The sequence below is a fragment of the Erithacus rubecula genome, assembly GCF_903797595.1.
Source record: "Erithacus rubecula genome assembly, chromosome: 5".
NCBI classification, from domain to species: domain Eukaryota; kingdom Metazoa; phylum Chordata; class Aves; order Passeriformes; family Muscicapidae; genus Erithacus; species Erithacus rubecula.
The window spans coordinates 13,450,410-13,466,100 of NC_136687.1; the positions used below are offsets into that span (position 1 = coordinate 13,450,410).

General features: G+C 36.1%; 1 protein-coding gene across 1 annotated transcript in view; it reads left to right on the forward strand.

The window, feature by feature from the left end:
* The window catches only part of CC2D2A (coiled-coil and C2 domain containing 2A), a 52,711-nt gene that overhangs the window by 17,830 nt on the left and 19,190 nt on the right, over window positions 1-15,691 (forward strand). The window contains exons 11-19 of the mRNA XM_079307419.1: window positions 1,097-1,237; window positions 1,648-1,804; window positions 4,227-4,459; window positions 5,309-5,486; window positions 6,671-6,827; window positions 7,781-7,928; window positions 9,956-10,094; window positions 10,915-11,118; window positions 14,359-14,451. Coding sequence (XP_079163545.1) covers window positions 1,097-1,237; window positions 1,648-1,804; window positions 4,227-4,459; window positions 5,309-5,486; window positions 6,671-6,827; window positions 7,781-7,928; window positions 9,956-10,094; window positions 10,915-11,118; window positions 14,359-14,451 — 1,450 coding nt within the window. The remainder of the gene's footprint in view (window positions 1-1,096; window positions 1,238-1,647; window positions 1,805-4,226; window positions 4,460-5,308; window positions 5,487-6,670; window positions 6,828-7,780; window positions 7,929-9,955; window positions 10,095-10,914; window positions 11,119-14,358; window positions 14,452-15,691) is intronic.

Sequence of the window (15,691 nt, forward strand, 5' to 3'; positions counted from 1 at the left end):
AAACTCAGCCCTGCTGTCTTTACTTCCTGAAGTAGGAAGCCAATGTATGCTGTGGATTCTATGATTCAGGTTCTTGTGGGTAATCATTTAGCAGAAATTGTTCTCTACTGAAAGGTCCTGCTTTCAAATGCAATACATTAAATAAGTTTGATTACTGATCTATATGGTCCCTATGCGTTTAAGTTTTATCTTCTAGTGTAATCTGGTTGACAAAAAGGAAGAGGCTGCTACATGGATAAGTAATATGCAAACTGCTAGCTAATGAAGTGGAGAAGATGCTCATATTGCTTTCTGAAGTCTGCATTTCTTCTTCGTTTATTGCTTTCCCTAAATTGGCTTATGCTGTTAAATGATGTATGATGTCTTTCTTGTCTCAGCTCTAACTCTGTTTTCACATTCTCAGAATATTGCAAGTATTAATGTGTTAATTTACATCTGTTTTTTTTAGTCACAGACTTGTTTTTCTACCAAGATAATAGTGGGAACAGCCTGTGCTTGTGCTGTATGGACATTTACATTGGAAGTGTGTGATGGTCATTAAAAGTGCTAATGAATAGCTCTTTTACAAACAGATTAGAGGGTGGAAATGTGAAATATCAATTCTGAGACAAAAAAAGGCTGTGTTAATTTTGTTTGTATTAAGAATCTTGTATGTCTGTCAAAGGAATTATTACATTACTTCATCTCTTCATACTGGAGCTAGAAGCACATGAAGTTTAAAACATCTTTTGTAATGTACACATGTAATGAACATTACTTCATAGCAGCAATGTAGACTGTTAGTTACATTAATTTACTTTAAAATGTTTTTAATTCTGTACAGCTGTAATAAGCATTTCTAAAAACTGTGAGATCTCTAAAGAACAGGCTTAATTGAAGTCAGATTGTTCAAAATGAAAGAGACTGGAGTATAGGAGGAAATCAAATCCTGCAATCTTCCAGTCTGGGTTTTATGTTCCTTGGATTTAAACTACTGTAGTCATCAATCAACCTGAAACTCCCATCACTTGGCTTTTGGTATCCCAAGTTTTCAATGTGTTGTTCCACTGAGTTAGATAGCTCCAATTGATCTTGTGCTATGTATGTGTGTTTCTAGGCAAACCAGAAGACTTCGTGATGCTGAGCAAGAAAAAGACAGAACGTTGCTTAAGACCATTATCAAAGTTTGGAAACAAATGAAATCCCTCCGGGACTTTCAGAGGTTTACTAACACACCCCTGAAACTTTATTTGAGGAAGTATGTCTTGATAACACATTTGTGCTTTGTTTGCTAGCAGTGGAGTTGTAATAAGATTACTTAATTTGGAAACTTAGAATTTTGATATGCACGAGTAAGACTTTGAGCAGTGCTGGCACTTGAGCCTGTCACTATTCCTTTTGAGTTTGGGGAAGAGGGAAGGTTGAAATAAATACTGTAGCATAAAGGAATTTCTACAGACTAATGGATAAAGAAAGTTACTGTCTGGAATTAATATATATTATCTGCTATCAACACTTAAGAATATCTAAGCTAGTCTTTTTAAATAAAACACACTTCTGATATAATGAAATTAATTAATAGAGAAGTAGATTTCTGTTATATATTACACGCTTGATTGTAACCCTTATGTAATTTTATGTAACATGCTGATAATTGTTGTTTTGAAGGGAAGAGGTTGATCAGAAATCAGATGAAAAAGCATATGAAGCAGAAATTCAGGCTGAGATAAAGGAATTGCTAGAAGAATGTATGGAAGAATATGAAAAGAAGATGGTGGAGTATAAAACTGAGCTACAAGACTGGAAATCCTGGAAGAAGGCACAGGTTTGTTTAAATCATTCAGGTTCACAAAAAAATACGCTAGTAAATGTGTCAAAATTTGTCCTTCTAATACAGAAAAAAATTGAGTTATGCATACATTTTATTATGTTCAGATACATTCTGTCTACTTAGAATTTGTTAGTCAAGTAGTTGTTAATTAAAAAATTAGAATGTATTACCTTTTTGTGGGGCATTGTTTTTCTGCTACTGATTTGATTTTCAGCACTTCAGTTCTTTCTTTCAGTTTGGTAGTTATGCAGCATTCCTATTAAATTCATGTCATTAAATATGGGTGAATTTTGTACACATGAGTGGGGAAGTGAAATAGTTAAGGGTTGTTTCTAAGGAACTAGCAGTTGATGTCATTTCATGTAAATATATGTTTGGGAATGTCTCACTATATTCAGGAATGTCTGACTGAAAGATTTAATTAATGTTCTAGCCTTTCACCTCTGAAAAACTTTATTGCTAACAGTCTGTTCTGTAGTTAAGGTCTCAGTTGTGCATCAAGGGGATATTGAGAAATACAAGTGCTACAGTAACACACTGCAACAAGATGATCTTTAAAGTCAACTGTGGCAAATTCATGTTTGCTTTCATAGTTAGGTGGTAATATACTGATTTTTCAGGGTAGTCAGGATAATTATACTTGAATATGATTATTGCCCAGCTTGAACACTGTGGGTTTTTGGATACCAAAAAAAAAAATAAAGCTCAAGAAAATGCTTCAAATTTTCACCGTTTTCAAGAATCAAGTGTGTCTGCTGATACTTTTATGGAGAGTTTTTTCATGCACATGCAGCTACTGTTGAAAGCATTTAAAATATTTGAGAGGAAGCCAATATGCAGGAATTGGAAATTCCTGTTACCAGAACACAAGTGGGCGCATGACTCATTCACATCATGTCAGTTTGCTTGTAGGATAAGGTGAATAAGTGTAAACCTTGAAATGAAGGCAGGTAGTCTTGAGCATTGATCCTAATGCCAACTGTTCATCCACCAGTTAGGCCCTCACAAATACCATTGTGGCATATTTTTATTGTGCTAGTCACAAACTATCTTGAGACTGAGAGGCTTGTGGTTCTTTTGTTTTAGAATGGAATTATGTTTCTTTCATACCTAGAAGTGCTTTATTTTATTACTCAGAAGTACTTTTTAACTTAATCACTGCTGTTGGTTTCTTACTAGTACAGATCACATGAATCTAAGACACTACAGAATCACTATGACTCCTCCTAGGTTGGAGGAGACCTTCAGGATCATCAAGTCCAACCCATGCCCTAACACCTCAACTAGACCATGGCAGCAAGTGCCACATCCAGGTTTTTTTTGCAAACACATCCAGGAATGGTGACTCAACCACCTCCCCAGGCAGACAACTCCAGTACTTGATCACTCTTTGCATAAGAAACTTTTTCCTAATATCCAGACTATATTTCTCTTGGTGCAGCTTGAGATTGTGTCCTTTCATTCTCTCAGTTGCTGCCTGGAGAAAGAGACCAGCCCCACCTGACTACAGCCACCTTTCAGGAAGTTATAGAGGGATAAGATCACTAGAGCTAGGTGAGATTAAACAAAAAGCAGATACAAGAGCAAGAAGGATAACGTAAAGTTAGGCAAAGAAAGAATGTTTTGTAAAAAAAATATGTGAACAAGTTGTTTGGCTTACTACTTTAGTTAATGAGCACAATATGTTTGCTTTCCTTCCTCTTCTTTTGCTTATGATGTGTTAAGTTGTCAAGTGGTTGGTGCCTCCAAGTAGGCTGTACTTCCAAGTAATCTAGAAGTCTGTGGAAGGAGGAACTGTATTGCAGTTGTTTAAAGCTGAACATGCACATAAACACTGGAGTTCTGCAGTTTAGGAGATGCTGAAAAGCATATGTTGTTCTGCTTGTTTATTCTTGTTTGGCATGAGGAAGGGAAAGGATCATTCTGTTCATGCTAAAGATACTGCTAAGCCAAAGACACTTGTGCTCCAGAGTTTGTGGCACAGGTGGATTTGTTCTGTCAGTATATGTGCAGAGAGTGCACATCTCAGACAGCTGCCTCTACTGGTTGAGTCACCATCCTTCAATCCTAACAGAAGGTACGTGGTACTCAGGCAAATGAGAATGCAGCATCTAGCCAGAATGTTGAAGAAACATGCTGGTTTTGAAAGTTGGTAGAGAAGATGAAGTAAATGTTTTGCTTGGAGTGCATTATGATTTTGAAGCATATGAATGGAATGTATTGCTGAATTCTGAAACTGATACAGTCCTTTACAATGAGAGAAATATTTTATGTGTTTGTGTGTGACACTAAAATGTTACTGTCATTTTACTGTACATACACCATCTGTTTTTAGCACTTGAGAAGCAAGAGAACAAGAGAAAAAATTACAGATTGAAACAAGTTCAGAAAAAAATGTTACTGTTTTTATATGCAGAAGTCCAAGAAGAAAAAGAAGAAAAAAGATACTCATGTAGATGAAGAATCAGAAGATTATGATTTTGGTGAAGAACGTATAAAACCCATCCCACCAAAAATGGCCAATAGCCTGGAAATAGAGCAGCAGGTTAGAGAAAAAGCTGACAGCTGCAGAAGGAAACCTGGAGAGCCTATTCTGGTTCCTGAGCTGACCCTCTCAGGAAGCATAACTCCGACTGAGCAGTGTCCCCGGTAAGATAAATGTTGGCCAGCAAATTACCTTATTTGGGATTTTCTGTAATTTATTAATTGCTTGTTTATATAACTCAATTTCAGAAGCATGAGCTCACCATTCTGTTTAGTGTAGTGACAAAACTGCTTCTGAAGGTGAAATAACTTAATTCATTTTCAAGTCACATATAATCTTGTACATTGAGCACTTAAAAAATGCATTCCCTTTGAACTCTCTGATAGTCCTTGAGCATCTGCACAGACCTGGAATCTGGTTTCAGTGTAGAGTCTGGGTTGCTGCTGGCACCACCACTCTCACCAGCTAGTCCTTGAAAGAAATTGTGTACTAAACCAAAGATTGAACTGTGAAACAAAAATGTACTTGTTTTCTGCTACTTTTCACATTTGCACATACAATTTAACATACCTCTGCTGTATTTCAGTAATTTAAATACTGCTTTGTTTTATACTTAGTTCACAAATAGCCTCATTAGGGAATGCTGCTTGGCTGTTGTACTCAGTGACTGAAAACTTCAAAATTTTAACTCAATTTGATATCATTTGTTGTGCTTTGGAGGAAGGGAGTAGAAGAGAATTTTTTTTACCTAGAATATCTTCTTTTATATGGAGTTTGCTTTAGTGCATCCAAAATCTGATTTGATAATTTTAAAATCATTTTATATTCACAAGAAGATGAAACAACTGTTAAATAGGAGTTCTGAAGTCATTCCTGTATAGTGACATTTTTGGAGAAATACCATCTATTTTTAGGTAGGTTTTGTCTCCCCATGAGGAATCAGATTTTTATTAAAAATAAATAATAAAAATGTTATTAAAAATTATCTGATAGCTTGTTTGACATATTTACAGAGCAGAAGTTGTGCGACGAGAAGATGTGAAGAAACGCTCAGCATTTATAAAAGTCCTTTTCAACTCCAAAGAAGTGTCAAGGACTGTTACCCGACCAATAAGTTCCGATTTTAGAGTTCACTTTGGACAGATTTTCAATTTACAAATAATCAATTGGCCAGAGAGTTTGAAACTACAGGTAGATTTTGATTTATCACAATACCTTTTAAAAGATGGTATAAAATATAATTACTCCTGTAATGCTTATGTTTTGCTCTGTGGTAGTATCATAAAACCTGTGAAAGACCTTTTTTAAGTCATCAATCTTGCACTTCTTCCTTACTTCTCTGGTCTTTAACTTTTTACTTTGCTGGTATGTTTTGGATGCTTATGCTTTCTAGATATATATAGAACAAAACTATAGTTTGGATGGGATAAATTAAATAATTGGGACTTGTGATTAAATATGTTATTGGATTGGCCTATTAATTTTGGAAAAACTGATTAGTGTTGCAGATCAAATTGCTGACATGGTCTTCTTAAAACATTATTTTCCACATGGTAAAATTCTCATGTTTACTGGAGTGGAATAAGAAAAAACAAAATTTCTAGTAATGTCCATAACTGCATTTGACTTGATCAGCAGTGCAGTTAAATCAATCCACTACAACCCCACACCCAAGTATGAACTAATCAGTGGTTCACATGAGTACTTTTCAGAGTTAATGCAAAATATATTTAGGGGGAATAGAATCAGAATCCTGCTTCTCCCTTTAGAAGACTCCTCTGGTGAGGTAAAACTGGTAGTTCAGGGAAAGGTGTAAAAACCCCTTGTCTGCTTATTTAATTAACACATAAATTAAAAAGGAGAAGGAATACCATTTTCCTGGATTAAAAACATTTGAATGGACCAACCACTCACATCACTCTGAACCTGCAGCTGGGTAGGAAAGAGAGAAGCAACCTGCAGTGCTGCCAGAATGGGGACTGTGTGCTGACCCTGCCTTTCATGTTAAGGGAGAATTAGGCAGAATCTCTCCAGAATCTTCAGCTGATCCAAGTAAATGTCACAAGCAGTTGCATATCGTACAGTGATGCTCTTTAGAGCCTATAATTTGTCATACTTCTCTCAGGTACATTAAAGTGAAGAAGATAGGAAAAATTCTTGTGGGAAGAATTCAGATCAAGTGAACTGCTGATAGCTGAAATGTCTGCTAATTGGATGTTTTAGAAAGTGAATTAATACAATTGCCTTTAATTATTTATTTAATGCTTAAGCCATAGTAAATTCTTATCTCTAAATACCCTGCAATGTGTTTACAACTTCTCAAGAATGTACATCTATATTTTTTTCTTCTACCTCATTGTATTTTTTTTTTCTAGATTTATGAAACAACAGGTATCAGCAGTACCACCTTGTTGGCTGAAGCGTTCTTACCTGTTCCTGAGACTGCAGTTCTGACAGGCAGTGCTCCTCTGGAAGAAATAGAGTTCAGCAGTGATCAGCGTGTGATGTTGGATCATGAAGGAGTTGGGAGTGGTAGGGACTCTTGTTTTCCTTTAGTTCAGTGTTCCTCATTTTGCTGGGACCATGTAACAGTAAGAGGTTGGAGTGGGTTTCAGAGTAAATCCTTCTGAGTGCCTTCACAGCTTCTTAACTGAGTCTTCTGTAATAGTCATGATTCTTATTATTGAAGTTCATTGTGGAATTTTTGTCTTTTACTAATTTTAAGCTCTGTATAATAAAAATGTGTCTGTTTATTATCTGACACTGCAGAGCAAGCAGATATGAATCACTGTAGCTCCAGTGATTTTAATGTTTTAAACCACTGAAAAACACCTTTTCTGTGGGGCTTTAGGCTAAAGATAAAACAAGGGAGAGACAGGAAAATGGGAGGCAAGAATACATAGTGGTATGTGGAACTTGCAAGTGTGTATAATAAAATTGAGCAGCATTGTGAGGTGACTGACTTGCATAAATTTTCCATATATGTAAATACAGATAAAGCTAGAGCAGAATAGATAAGAAAATGAGGAGGGAAACAAAAGGGTTAAAAAAATCATTACAGCAAGTGTGTTTGTAAATGTAACTGACTATGATGACCATATGTACAATTGTGTGTCAAAAGCTTTAAGTCTGACTTTTCAGTTATACGTAATTCTTTTGACTCTAAATTTCTGTTTGTTTCTAACAGTATGCTGAATCTAAAGACTACCAGAAATATTAAATGGTGTGCATCTGTGGAGGAAAAGAGTGAGCCTTTGGCATAGCCTTTCTTTCCAGCTCAAATGGAAAGCCTTTCTGTTCACTTATTATTGTAGAACACAATTCTTCCCCACAGCACACAGTAAAAATCATTGTTTCACATTAACCTTTTATATAAAAAGGCATAGATTATTTGACTACTCATTTTCTGGAAGTATCTTTAAAAATGCTAAGATATTATGTTTGAATGCATAAATATATTCCTTTGGAATTTTCCCCCTTGATAGGTGTGTCCTTTTCGTTTGAAGCTGATGGTAGCAACAAAATGACTTTAATGACCTCTGGGAAAGTATCCAGTAGTGTCTCTTGGGCAGTCGGAGAAAAAGGATTCCCCTTGATTCCTCAGGTATCTCAGCAGAACACAGGCATTCCAAGGTAATAAGACACAAATTTTCAGTAATTCATGGGAAACTAATTATGCTAGTATTTAAAAAAAAATTACTTTCATAATCAAGACTTTTCATAATCTTTTTCCTTAAATTTGGATATTTTACTTTGTGCTGTAACTCTCTGCAGATGTCTTAGGATACATGTTTTGGTAAATATATTTTAGTTATAAATTTTATCTTTTAGCATATTTATAGACAATTCAAGCTGATTAATTAAATTTTATGATTTTCTAACAGAGAGTGAATATATTGTCAAGGAACCTTTCTGTAATTATTTTGCTAAGAGCAGAAACTCCAGCTCTTTCTTACCTGAAGTGCATTTGGAGAGGTTGTGTCTCATTTGCCCTGAGGCTGCAAGTTGGTTATTGTAGATTATTTGTCCATTTTGTTGCTTTTATTTAATTCCCTAAAGTCAAATAGATGATATATAAAGGCTGCTTTTGTAATGTCCTTTGGTACCTTCACTATAAACCCTTAAAAGTTTTCCCATAGTTACTAATACTGAGGAGGTATGACTACTTTTTTCAGCTAATTCATTTGTCAGGTGTTTATTTATTTAGAGGCTAGACATTGGCTTACAAATCATTCTGTTACTATTGTTAACCAAGCTGCAGATATTCAAGTACTTTGCTGATCAACATATCAGAACTCTGCTGACTTCAGTGAGAGTAGAATAGATGAGATTAAAATATAAGATAGATTCCCAACAGCTGAGTTTAACTGTGGAGACTAATCACTGTAATAAATGGAAAAGCAAAGAATTTCAGAAGGAAGTTTTCTGTGAAACACTCTTTGAAACACCTTGTGGAGGTGAACAGCTCTCTGTGACTTTCCATTTTCTGTTGGGAAGGTCAGAGACAGGATTTTCATGACTCATGTTAGCTTTTCCTGCCCAGGAGCTTTTTAGCACAGTTGTGATTGAGTTGACATTTATTCAAGACTGATGCCTAAAGATAAATTCAATATTGCTGCTTTATCTGCTGCTCCAGTAACTGCTGGATATTTGGCTGATTCTAACCAAGTACAAGACAGACCTGTAAGTTTTTTAAGCTTTCTTGAAAATACTCAAGTAAGTAGAGATCAAAGACTGAAACTAATAGCACCCCTAATAAGAGAAGGGGCAACATCCACTGCAGTGGTATTTAGTTAATAAATAACACATGCCCCTGGTGTATTGGCCTTTTGTGTCAAGGTTTGAGTAGCAGTGGGCCTTCAGAGGTGGCTTCTGTGAGAAGATGCCAGAAGCCTGCCCAGAAGCCTGGTGAGTGGAGCAGTGTACAGATGGTCTCCAGATTACCATACTTCCTTGCCTACTGTGAATACAACAAAGTGAATAGGAGCACCCAGAGGATAAAGACTTGGGCCTTGTAGTTACAGGGAGGACCACAAGCAGTGCTGCATCACAAGAGAGAAGGCTACAAGGGTTTCCCAAGCACAGGCAGTGTCCTCTCCAGCCAGCACGCAGTCTGGGCACGGCAGGCAGAGCAGAGTGCAGGCAGCAGTCCCAGACATGGTGAGGGGATGATTCAGGCCCCTGGGTCTATGCAGAAACAGCAAGGAGGGGGCAGAGATGAGGGCCACAATGCAGGTCTGAATGCACCATCCAGGACAGGTCAAAGACAGGAGCTAAGATACAGCACAGGCAAGGACTGTGCCTGAGAAGTTCTTTGTCAAAACTTTTATGACACCTTTCACAGTGTGAGGCTGTTTATCTTCTTACTTGCTAGTATGCAGCAACATGGAATAATGTAGGTATATCAGAAATGTGTCAAAAAGCACCTTATTACCTTGTATAAAAGTTGTCTTCCACCAGTTTCTTCAGATTTCCCCTTTACTTTGCTTTGCAGTTGATGATTCCCTCAGTTGCATAACTACAACTAAGAACTGTGTACTGGAATTTATTTTCAGGCTGGGAAGCTTTTTGGGTTTTTCTAAAATTGTTTTAAATACTTTTGAAATATTGCTAAATCAAATGTATTTTAGGTGTAAGTTCTATCAGTTCTGTCTTTTTAGTGCTTTAAAAAATATTGATGCTATTGCCTCCATTGGCACATCGGGTTTAACTGACATGAAGAAACTAGCTAAGTGGGCAGCTGAAGCAAAACTTGATCCAAATGACCCAAACAATGCAGCTCTGATGCAGCTGATCATGGTAAGTGGTGTTTTCAGAGCTGAAGGGCTAATGGAGCTGTGGAGCTTCTAGTCACCAGGACCTCCCCAGGCAATCTGCATGCATGCCAGGGAGGTAGCAGCATTTGAATTTGTGATGGACATACTTGTGTGAATGTTAAGAAGCAAAGTATCTACTAAAATTATGATTAATGCATTTAGTAGTGAGTTGTTTACATATTAATGAATATGATTTATTAATCCATTCAGTAGTGGCAAAAAATAGGTATAAGGGAATGTGCGTACAGATCAGTTAATAAATTAAAAACAAATTGCAGATTTTGAATTTGTTGTTTCCTTAAAGTCCAAGGGAATTTCCAGTGTACTTGTGTGGGACTAAGTAAGAAGCTGCTCATTAGTGAGCATTGCACAGAGATCTCGGGTTGTAGAAGCTTCAGATTTTCTAAAGAACAAATTGAGGAGCTATTTACATTGCTGTTTAATTTACATGGCTGTTTATTTGCATAGTTGTTTAATTTGCATAGCTATTTACAAAGCTGAAGTTTTGTAAATTGATCTCCTTTACAGTACAGCTTCCTAGGTTACTCTGACATGTCATGGTTTTCATACTCTAATCTTTTGTTTATGATATGAGGAAATAGAATTTTATTATATTTTGTAATGTATAATCTCATATACTTTACTCAGCAAAACACTACTATAAAATTCTTGGTGTTTCAATCTGTCTGATCCATCTTTATCACTTTTGCTTAAAATGAACATACTTGCCATATGCATGTAAAACTTATAAAAGTATTTTGTCACTTTTTCATAAAAAGTTATTATTTTCATTACTAATTTAGATTGGCACAAGCGGAGAGGCACATGTTCCTGATTTCTTCAGATTGGAACAGTTGCAGCAAGAATTTGATTTTGTTTCTGATGAGGAGTTTAATAGATCAAAGAGATTCCGACTCTTGCAGCTCAGAAATCAGGAGGTGGCAGAGTTCCGAAACTATAAGCAAGTTCCTTTACATGAACGAGAAATCAGTGACAAAATCTTCCAGGTAGTGTTATCTGAATTTTCTAGTTTAAATGCTTATAATATTTGACTTGCAATTAACTCAAGCGATTCTTTAAAGAATGTAAAGCTATGCTGACATAAGAATTTTACTTCTTCGGTCTTTTCTAGTGTTATTTTCATCTAATTAAAATGGCTTCCTTCCAAGCAGTATTTCCACAGCAATACATTTTTAAGAGGTAAATAAAATAGAAAAACTGCTGTAGACAAAAATGTTATGAGACAGTTTTCGTTAAAGTTGAGATACTCTTTTTAAAGGGATTTTTGATATAAAAAGGTAAGTCAGAAATAGTTCAGATTTAGGCTTATTTGCTTTTGAGCCCTTTTGGGGGGGACTGTTAGAAGCAATGACTCTAACAAGAATTAAAATCCTTTTTGTTTTATTACAGGCTATGTTACAGATATGTCTGTTTTAGTACATTGCCTGTCTGTGAATTACCTTATTGAAATGCAATGTGTACGTTTTTTTTTATTTAGGTTATACTTCAATTATTTTTACTTCAACTCTGTTATTAGTGTTAAGTCATCCATTTTTTTGTTCTTAGCAATCCATGTAGCTAAGGAGCATTTTAGTGTGTTCATTGGCTTAGGGCGATCAGAATCATCTCAGATTCTGGCAACTGCTGTTTCATCCCTACTTCTTCTGATATAGATTTATTTGAAAAATTATTTTTTCCTTTCTATTGGATGATTTGTTTTTTTTAAGGTATCTGTTAATTCAGTCATATCTTGCTCTTTGCAATAGATACTATTTTTTAAATTTCAGGTTAGTTTTGTATATTTTATTTAAAGATATACCATGTTTGCTGTACCTTTCTGATCCAGTTCATTTTATAGACAATTTTCATTCATTTTATGTTATCATTTGAAATTTGGAAACCATAGTTTAAGAGTTATTTCAATGGAGGGTTGGTGTTTTTTTCCATTAAGAATAAATTGGATAAACCTATGATTGTCCATTCCAAGTTTATTTTATATGCTGTGATCTTCAAAACTAAGTTTCAAGTTACATTGTTCCTAGTTGGTTTACTAGCTGTTTGGCAAAAAGGTCTGAAAGTTCCTAGAATCATGGAAATACTATTTGGAAAATATTCTCTGAAGATCATCTGGTCCTGCTTTCTACTGAAGTGGTGGTACTGTTGCCAGCTCTAGATGAGGTCAGCTGTTTATTTGTCTAGCCAAGTCTTGAAAACCTCTAAATGGGAGACTCCAGTGCCTTTTTGGATAACCTGTTCCAGGGCTTCACTATCCTTCCAGAAATTGTTAAAAAAAAAAAAAAAATTTAAATCTCCTTGGTCCTTCTAAGTTATGTTTAATGGCTGCTTTCCCTTGTTGTACTGTCTGGAACTAGAGAGGTGATTTTGGCACTTTGTCCTTTGTAACTGCTCCTCAAAAAGTTGTGGGCAGATACTGCATTGCTCATTAATCTCTTCCTCACCAGACTGATGAATTTGAACACTTTTCCCAGTGCAAGAAAGACTCTGAAATACTGCAGTAAGTCCAGACTGTGTGCAGTGCTGAAGCACATGACCTGCAGGGAGAGGCAGAAAGGACTAAGGTTCTTTTTGCCTGAGCAGGTGAGGCTTGAGGGAGTTTCTTACTGAATCCTTCAGATACCCAGTAGTGCAGAGAAAACAGAGGGCGACTCATCTTAGAGGTGAGATGATGATGGACACAAGTTACCCCAAGAGACATTCCAGTTAAATACAATGAAAATATTTTTCACAAAGAACATGTTCAAGTTCTTGAATTCATTGTCCATCAAGTTTGTAAATTGCCATCTCTAGAGATACTGAAAATTCAATTATCCAAGGCCCTGAGCATTTTGATTGGAGTTGTTCTGACTCTGAGAGTCAGACCAGATGACCACTAGCAGTCACTTCAAATCTACGTTATTGTAAGATTCTGACCTCTTCTTGTAGGTCATGTCCTCTAGTAGCCCTTAGTGGATCCCATCCAATGTCTCCACATGCCTCTTGAATCGGCAGCTGCAAATTGGCTGCAGCACTTCAGGTCTGCCCCCTCAAGTGTCAAGCTGGAGAGGCTGGTAGTTCCCTTTGTCTGTAGGACATGCTGGTCCTTATGTATCCTATGGTTTGTCTTTTGCCAAAGAACATGTCATTGGTTGTCATCAAAACTGCACTTATTTCAGTCTGACTGTTCTTCTGGTAGCTTTCCAGTCTGGGGAAGTGCATGAAATTACTCCACCTTCAATACAGAATTTTCCCTCTTTTAAATTAACACTTCAGTTGTCATAGTATTAAGTCATAAAGAGCCCTGTGAACTATGGTTCAGTCACTCATATTAACTACTCTTCCTAATCAAGTATCCTTGGCTAAATTGCTGTCAGTGCATTGAATTTCCTTATCCAGGTCACTTGTGAAGAAACTGAATATGATCAATCCTGGGGCACTTTGCAATTTAGAGGACACTAACCAGACACTGAGCTATTCATCCTTACTGTTACAGCCAAGATATGAAGACTAATTTTACTGAGTACTTTTACATAACTAGCTGTGGTTCTAAAGCCAGTGTGATTTGCAGATCCTGGGAGATCTCTTGACTTGTAAACTCTGGTTTTTGCTTGAAAGCTGAGTGTTAGCTCTAGCCTCTTAATTTGTGACATAACTCATAACTAAACTCGTGACTAGAAGTTGCATCTTTCAGTAGAGCTTTCACTGTCATCCATCAGGATAGTAACCACAACCCTGAGAGATGTCAACATACTTCTTCCTAAGAACCAAGTACAGTTCTACTCAACAAGTTTTACATCCCATGGAAAGTAATTACTAATCACTTGAAAAAGTACTTACTAGTATTAGAATACAGTTCAGATTTCAGACCATTTTCCAAAAATAGTGTATATTTTCTGCTTAAAAGAGTTCTTCCTGTCAAAGCTGCAATAAGTGAAACCACATCCATTTAAAATGGAATTTCAGTTTATAGCAGCAGGTCAAAGTTCAGCTTTAAAACAAGAGAAGGAAGTCATCAAGTTATTGATTGTAATTTAAACCATATGAATCTTGTAGGTGTATGGTATTCTTGTCTCTATTCTTGGAAATTTAGCATATATTGTATACACTATCATTAAAAATAGCTTTACAAACTTCTTACATCTGCAGTGGTGTACCATACATTATTAGTAATGAAATATATAGCATTTTTCTTCTATATGATAAAAATACTGAATATACATTGAAGCACAAACTGTAATAAATATCTTTAGGACTATGAGAAGAGAGTGCAAGAGAGGGATGTGATTGACAGCAAAAATTACCTGGATGCACACAGAGCAGTTGTTGCCAACTATCTACAGAAGGTAAGATGCTAAATACATGGATCCTCCATATTCCTGTAGGCCGTATGTTGCTTCTGTACTTGGGTACTTTATTTCCATGAATACTAAAACCTGCTTCATCTCTAAATAACTGGTGTAAGTGAACAAATGGAGGCCTGTGTTATTTAATGCTGTTGAGAATGATGCAGTATGCAAAATGACCAGCCATTCTAGATATTTCTGACAGTTCTGTAAATTCTTTGCTCCAGTGCCTCAGAGGTTTGTACTGCTGAGTCCCAGGAATTTGGTGATTTCCTTCCTCCTTATTTTCCTTTTTGTAGGCTGTGATGCTAAAGGTTAATTATGTCCATGAAAGTGGCCCTCATCACTTCTAAAAATCATTTAATGTAATACACAGTGTCTTCTCCTGCAGCCTAAGGCAGAAGGCGTATCTTCCATCACATTTACCTTCATTGTGGTATTAGAGTAACATTCCCCTTACACTGATTTAATTTATTTTTCTAGTTTTCATTATATTAAGATGACATTCTCTTTAATCCTTAGGGAAAAAGAAGGAAAACATTCATCATCTAACCAAGAAAAGTTTACAATTTCAGACTGGCAAAAAATCAAGTGTGAAGCATCACTACCAGTTTCCTACCAGTTATGTAAATATCAAAAGGTGTAGCAAATCCTAGCCTGTCAGCAGAACAGGAAATATGATGATAAGGTTGAATTAAAGTAGGAGAAAACAAATTGTTGGTTAGAAAGAATGCTTCATGAAAGAATCATAGAGAAAAAAAAGTGTTTAAATCTTCCAGGCAAGTGCCAAAGTCCAGATTCAATGTGATAGTATAAAAAATTACTTTTGACAAAGCTGTCATGTCTGTGTCAGCCCCGTATGTTTGCATGGCATTGAACATATGGGTTTTGCAGCACACTGAATAGTAATGGAGTAGTACAGAATAGCATACATTATAGTACCTTTGTTTGCCTCTTTCTTAGATTAAATACAAGTAGCTTTTTACTACTTGGTTTACAGTACTTGGATATTTTACACTTCTGTCAATTGTCAGATGGGCTAGAAAATTAGATTGCTTGTATAAGAAGTGAGATTCAGTTCACTCTGAAATGTGATCTTTATATGTGTATTGCTTCTGATGTTGTACTAGCACAGAGTATAAAGCCATTACTAGCATTAGGGCTAAGAAAAAAGGACAAAGGCAATATTCTTTCAGTGTGCTTCCACATAGTCGTTAGGAGAAGAGAGAAGACTTTCATC